General features: G+C 43.8%; 1 protein-coding gene across 1 annotated transcript in view; it reads right to left on the bottom strand.

The window, feature by feature from the left end:
• Positions 1-629: 629 nt before the first annotated feature.
• The window catches only part of SLC43A2 (solute carrier family 43 member 2), a 34602-nt gene continuing 27967 nt past the window's right edge, over positions 630-7264 (bottom strand). The window contains exon 14 of the mRNA XM_069791286.1: positions 630-6506. Within this exon, the coding sequence (XP_069647387.1) occupies positions 6345-6506 (162 nt within the window). The 3' untranslated portion in view covers positions 630-6344. The remainder of the gene's footprint in view (positions 6507-7264) is intronic.

The raw sequence follows: 7264 nt of genomic DNA, 5'->3' as shown, positions 1-7264 counted from the left end.
AGACCTCATCGCTCTCTACAACTACCTGAAAGGAGGGTGTAGTGAGGTGGGTGCTGGTCTCTTCTGTCAGGCGGCTGGAGATAGGACGAGGGGAAATGGCCTCAAGTTGCAGCAGGGGAAGGTGTAGGTTGGATATTAAGAAAAATTTCCTTACTGAAAGGGTTGTCAGGCATTGGAACAGGCTGCCCAGGGAAGCGGTTGAGTCACCATCACTGAGGTGTTCAAAAAGCGCATAGACAAGGCACTTCAGGACATGGATTAGTGGGCATCATTGACAGTTGGACTCAATGATCTTAAAGGTCTTTTCCAACCTAAATGATTCTGTGTCAGTCAACATGAGTATTAACGGAAGTAGCTAGGGGATAGATCAAGGCTGCAGTCAGGTAGGGTAAGCGTGTCTTCTGGGAATGGGGCTCCACCTTGACAGCAGGTCATGGTTTACAGCATTTTCAAGTCCACTTTCAGTTTCAGTACTACTTCCAAGAAGCAGCAGCCACCTGAACTGTACTTGGCATTAAGAATAACCCCAGCTACTTATTAGAAGACAATTGCAAAAAGCCCTTTCATGTGACCTGGACTCAATAAAAAAACAGCTAAAGAGCACTAGTTTTACTACTTTGTCACTGGAATCACAGAGCAAGGATTGTCTTTATTTGATTGGAAAAATAAAATGCCATACATTCAGCATCACCAAGCTCAAGCACAGATAACCACAATGTGCAACTTTCCTATTGACACGCTGCACCTCTTCTGTAGCATGCCTAAGGCCACAGTTGTTCATCCTTCATTATTTGATACCAGTTCACCCTGTATAACTGAGCTTGACCTGTCTTTCTCAACCTGCTGTCTAAATTAAAAAAAAAAAAAAAAAAAAAAATTTTCTCAGAGATTAATTAAAATCTGGCTGTTAGCTCCTAACTTAGAGAAGAAAGAGTCAAGGAAACATTCAATGTGCAGCCAAGCACTTTGGCAGATGACACTGTGTAAAGCATTCATGCTTACATAGTCTTGCAAGGAACCAAGCAATACCTTCAGTATGTTCAGCCTCAAAAGGAAAACTAATGATTAACTTAATACCACATTTATTTTTAGATAGTATCGCAAGAACGCACACCTTACAAACACAGAAAAGATGACACAGGCCTGCTGCCAGGAGCTTACAATTCAACTTTGACAAATGCTACAAAAAAATTTTGTTAACAGGAGGAGGTGGGAGAAGCTAATGCCATCAGGTTAAAAAGAGGGGGCTTTCTGAAAAAGGGGATTGTCCCAGGAATAAAAAGCAAGTGACAGAGCGTCAGGCACAAGGAAGTGACAAGCAGCAGTAGGAAGGATGACAACGTGGAGCACAGGACACTTGATAAAAACAGGTTGCAGGGAGACAGGCTGAGCAGCACAGGTAGAAAAACAAGGACCTGTAGGGTTTATAATTAACATGTAAGAATGCATCTACATAATACATCATTGTTTCAGCTATTCCAGAGAAGATAACATTGTGAAATATCAATCAGAAGTGAGGTTTTGGAGTTTTTTGTTTTTGTTTTAATTTAGAAAAAAAAAAAACCCAAGACCAGTCCCTTTCCATCAGGAATCCTACTGTAATACTAGTTTCCATTATGAATATGTTGCACGTCTAAACTGGGAAGTAGGGAATACCAACAGCTCTGCAGATGCAGAAAAGACTCAAAAGAAAAAAAAAAACCCTAACAAAAGTTGTAGTTTTAAACATTTCATTCTTTTTACCCTACAGTATCTGCTTTAGATTTTGTGGCATATTTTCCAAATTCATCAGCCTGTCAAGAGGAAAATCTCCTATTTTAAAACATTTTAGTGATTTACTGACTTAGTTAAAATCTCATTATCCTACAATTTTCCTTTGTAGACAGAGCACGAAGAGGCCAGGCTTTGGTGTGGGAGTTAAACATTTCAATCGTTGTAGCAGCATTGCAGTTAAGTTGGGAGTCTCAGCAAGATTTGTTTTTTTTTTTCCACAGACATCTCAAGGATCCAGATACTTTATGACAGTAACTGAATAAAGTTATAAGTGTCTATTAAGCAAAACAGCACAGATTTTCTCTGCTACTTTTGATAGCATCATTGCATTAGTGCTATAAGAACTGTCAATGGGGCTTAGGTACTGACAGATTAGTGAAAGGAAAAAGATGTCACCCTCCCTTCCCCACTGTTAATTTTTTTTTTTTTTTTAAATACAGATGCATATTAAATGCACGTGAGAGTCTGTAGAGGCCAGGAGCAGTGTTTCCAGAAGGTGCAATCACCTTCACACAGCAACACCCTTGACTCCGAGGGCTCCTACAAACTGGGAAGTACTCACAGATCAGGTTTCTGCTTCATTACATTCAGTTGGGGATGCTTCTGTGGAGGAGATGAGGTCTTTCCCATGACCACCCTCCTTGGACTTCTCATATGGATGAGGGTAAGGGGGTACACGGGGCACAACCCCCCCCCTACAAATTCTAGCATTTAGGAATTACAGAAGTAGTTAAACACATTGACCTATATTTGAGCTATACAGGTAAACACATTATTGATTTAAATTGATGTGGGTCTCTAGTCTTTGGTAGCCCATTAATTTTTTCCACAAGGTGGCTCATGCACATAGAAGAGTACATCAGGAATTCTCTTGGTCCTGCATCACTTAGCTAGAAAGCAGCAATGCTGTTTTCCACTCCAAATCTAAGTAATTCACAATTACATTTCCATAAGCATCAAAGAACAAGGCAAACTGCCCATGAACAATCATGCATAACAGGACCATCCCAACAGGGTTTGTTTCTGCACCATGCAAGACAACATTTAGAAGAGGCTGAAGCCAGAATACTCCGTCCTCTGAGGGGCTCACCCCTGCAGAAGGTGCAGCATTTAAGCAGTTATGCCACAACCAGTAGAGTATTTGCACATCTTGCATGCAGATACAGGGGGTTTTGACAGATGAATTTGAGACTGCTTTTAAAATTAGTTTGGTTCACAACTGTCAGTAAATTAAACCCCACAAGATCAGGTCAGTTTTTCTACCTAGCCCAGAATATATTTCCTCCATCTTTGATCAATTCTGAAGAGACAGAGCTTGTAGAAAAGTAATCTTTCCTTGGCATAACTTTCTTATTTACAGCAACTTAAAATCTCCCTGAGTTAGTGGATGCATCAGACCATTGTTTAACCAGCCCCTTTTTAAAAAACATTTATACTTCGGTTCCCTGCTATGTTCTGCAGCAATGAATTCCACAGTTTGACTTTGCACTGCATGAGAAAGCACTCCCGTTTGTCTGTTCAACCCTGAACAACTCAAACTTCATCATATACCCACTAGTCCTGGTGACTGCAAGCCAAAGGCACACCTTACTCTCAACCTGCAAACAGAGCCTGAAACTGGGACTCAAAGGCATGAGCTCTACTCCTCACAGCTGACCAGCAGCTTCTAAACATCATGGCACATCAGCAGAGACACAGAGCACATATATCCACCCACCACTTTATCAGGTGAAACTGGGTTAGAGGGTATTCCTAATAAAGGGCAGGACTGGGAAGTGCAGTAGGGAGGTAGACAGCAGGAATAAAAGGTGGGTTTTTGTTTAATTTAGCTGCACATATTTCAAAGGCAGCATCACCTCCACTGTGACTTCATGAAAATATGCCACTCAGTATACCACCATTTTGTAAAGACATTTATATCAGGAATTTGAGTGACATAAGAGTGGAAGCTATCACATTCAATATTCTGAAACTGAGGTGGAGGTAATGCTGAGTTAGCACACTGACACTCTCCAACAGCTGTCTCTATTTTAAGACAGGACTGTGGCTCAGACTCACCTGTCTGAGCTCTTACTGAAAAAAAAAAAGATAATTAATCTGTCATTGTCATGTCACAAATACCTCGGAGCAAAAGTAGGAATCTTCTCAAAATATTTAGGAGAAAGTATAGTAATATGAAATGCATAAATCTGCAGTAAGCCCTCTGGAAATCTAGGCAAGCTGTACTACTGCTGGTGGGTCTCTGAACATGTATTTACTTGAGACAATGCCAGGTGAACAGGAAAATGAATTCAAACTCTGCCCCCTCAATTATTGCTCAACACAAAAGAAACAAAAGCTGGAAACATCACTAAATCGTCACCAAAGCTAGAGGCCAACAAAAGACGAGAAGTTCTAGAAGAGTAAAGTGTTGACAGCAGGCAGTAAAGCTGTCTTGGAACAAACACATTTAATAAAGGCAACACATTAAAAAAATTCCACAAATGTGTAAAATACTCAAGTGGCAAGTCATTTCCAAACGAGTGACTGAAGACTAAAAGGTACCATGGAGCAGAGTGGCAGCTGAACCGTCCGCAGGAGGCTGGCTGGAAGCAGTGACTCGAGATGGCGCTGCTGTCCCACAAAGCTGCCTCGTCATCCAGGGCTGGCAAGGCCACCAGCGAGGGACTCCGCAAGGCTTCCAGCGGTCCTGCCGAGGCTCTGTGCAGGAGGTCACCAAGCTTGCTATTTAGGGAAGGTGAAGGCCTGGCTGGGCTGAGCATGTGCATGCTTCAAGCCATCAGTAAAGCAAGTTAACACCCAGTTTCCAGGTAATTTCTCACAGGAAGGTCCGAGTGCACTATTGTTTCTAATCCCCAGCTTCGAGCTAACAGGGCAGTGATTGAGTCTTGTACTTTTCCGACCAGACATAAAGAAGATGAATTACTTACCCCCCGCCAGGCTTTGCAGTAATGCAGCAGCTGGCAGTTCAGAAAGCACCACCACTACGTCTTCATAACTGCTTTATTTCTGCCCCCAACCTTCCTGCAGCCACTAGCTCAACCCAGCACACATGCTGCTGCAGACCCACTGGTGATGTTCATCCTCAAAGCTGCACAGTCCTGCTTTGAGCAGCTCCAAATGGCGCAGTGGTTAACGCTAGTCACAAGGCTATGGAGGCTGAGCTACCGACCTCAACAAGAAAGTTAAGGGCAGAAAAGTTGACTTTAGACAAGACTTAGGAATAAGATGTCTATAAAAATAAGCAGGTTAAGAATTCCCTTTGTAGTCCCTCCATGGTGAACAGGCCTGGGGCACCTTTACCCACATGTATTGCTCTGTAAGTCAGCTTTACCATACAATCAATCGCCACGTACTCTGTCCAGACAGAGCATCAACATCATAGAAGGCTCCTAATACAGCCAAACCGGCAGCTTTTTGGTCAGTCACAGTAACCTGGTGTTCAGCAGCTTGGGGGCTGTTATCAGAACAATGTAAATAAACTATGGCTAGGGGAAAATTACATCACCACATCACCCTGCCATATGTCCACAGGATCCAGTTACCAGACACAAAGGAGTGTTCTGCACCCTTGATTCTTTTCAACAGCAAGTCAGCTCACGACATGTGAACACCAAGGTGTTTGGAGCCCCAGAACTCAGCTTGAAGAAGCTTCTCCACTTTACTAAACACACGCTGCTGCTCCCCTCCCAGGGTCATGTCGGAGGGAAGAAGAGTCAAAAGGCAAAGTCTCAAAGCACTTCATCGGTAAACAAGATCCACTTCCTATCTCAAAGGTTCCAGGACTGCAGACAGTTTAAAACACATACAGGTGGTTTGCAGGCCGGGAAGAAGAGGAATTCCAGGCCTCTGAAGGCTTGGTCAACGACCAAGCAGTCCACTAGGCTCTTCATTTCAGTGTGGAAGGCAGATCCATTGCTCACGGTCTGTGTCATTTGCAGTAATAAAAGGTTTGGGAGCTGTCAGTGCTAGCAGCCAACATTTAGCAATACACTGAAGCTGTGCTCATACACATAGGAATAAAATCCCCTTCCCTGCCTCAGAAACAGTCTGGGATACGTCTGGATAGACAGTAAAACCACTAGGTCCATCTACACATCAAGCAGAAAGACCATTATGAAGCCACAGGGAGGGAGGAGAGTGCAGCTTCCATCTGAGACAATGTCAGCCAAGGTTGGGGGAAGAGGGGGAGAAAACAGACTTCAGCACATTACATTTGCAAACTCAAATTATGGTCTTTCTTCCCCCTTCCCCCATCCCTCTATTCCTTCTCTCTCCAATCTCCTATGCGGAGACTCTGCTGCTGGAGAGTGTGATCAGGGGATAATTTAAGACACAATATCTGCATGGCCTTTATAAAAAGGAAAAGTGTCCCGTGTTCTGGAGTAAGGAGAAGGAAGTCTCCTCCTGCTGTATATCTGAGGAAAGCTCAGTCATGATGTCCAGCCCTCACTCCAGTGAGGAGCAAAGACTGGCAGAGCCAGGAGAGAAAAAGCCTGGCTTACACCACAGGTAGAACCCACAGATGTGGTAGGAACCTGTACAGGGGAGGTTGTATTTGAAGCACCAGTTTAAACAAAGGCTTCCTCATTGGGAGTGCCATTGATTTTGAAGAAAAGTTTGGCATCATCCATCTTCTGTTTTTTTTCTCTCTCTAGCCTGCGTCTGTAGCAGACCAGGTAGATTGGAAGGCAGAAACCCAGGAGGCTCACACCAAGCAAGCCAACGTTCAGCTGCAAAAAGAAAGACAAAACAAAATTAGGCAGGCTAAGAAGATGACAACCCAGTCACGCATGCTGAAGTGTCAGAACCCAGCCCTCGTCACTCAGCTGCAGGCAAACCAGGAGACGCCCTGCTCAGTGTATTGGCAACAACCTCCACTGTATTTCTGTTTACACTCCTGTGCCCAGAGCACCACATGTATAAGCTAAATGCTGCGAGAATTTGTCGCTCTGGATCATGGCTGCAGGAGTCTTGTTCCACAGAACAGGCAGGGCTGTTTAAGCTGCAGTTCTTTTACACCAAGTTTGCTGACTGAAGAGCAACAGGCTGCTGGGGTGGGCACATGTAGCCTAGAGACCAGAACTCTCCCCAAGACCACCCATGTCATGATTTTATTGAGCTGCCCAGACAGACTCTCATCAAGATACTACATTAGCCCTACCCTCAATAGCCACTTGGCTTTTCGGACATTAGCATCAACAACCCCAAATTTACTGGTAATTGGAGCTAATAGCTCTCAAGGGAATGTAGTATTTCTACTGTATTTTGAGGTCCACACAGATTCACTCACTGTTACCTGACAGATTTTGACTCACCACACAAACTGTTAGCAGAAAGCACTCCTGCAGCCTTCTCCCTTCCTCCATTTCCATATACCAGCATAAGGGTTAATGGCTTTCCCTCGCCAGGAATCATTAATCACATAGGGAAGGGTCTCCTGGACAGCACCAAGGTAACAGCAGACTGAGGGACATGTAAAATTCCAGCT

This window comes from Haliaeetus albicilla, chromosome 9, assembly GCF_947461875.1.
Source record: "Haliaeetus albicilla chromosome 9, bHalAlb1.1, whole genome shotgun sequence".
Lineage (NCBI taxonomy): Eukaryota > Metazoa > Chordata > Aves > Accipitriformes > Accipitridae > Haliaeetus > Haliaeetus albicilla.
The sequence above is the reverse complement of the archived record's forward strand: the minus strand, read 5'-3'. Positions and strand labels throughout refer to the sequence as shown.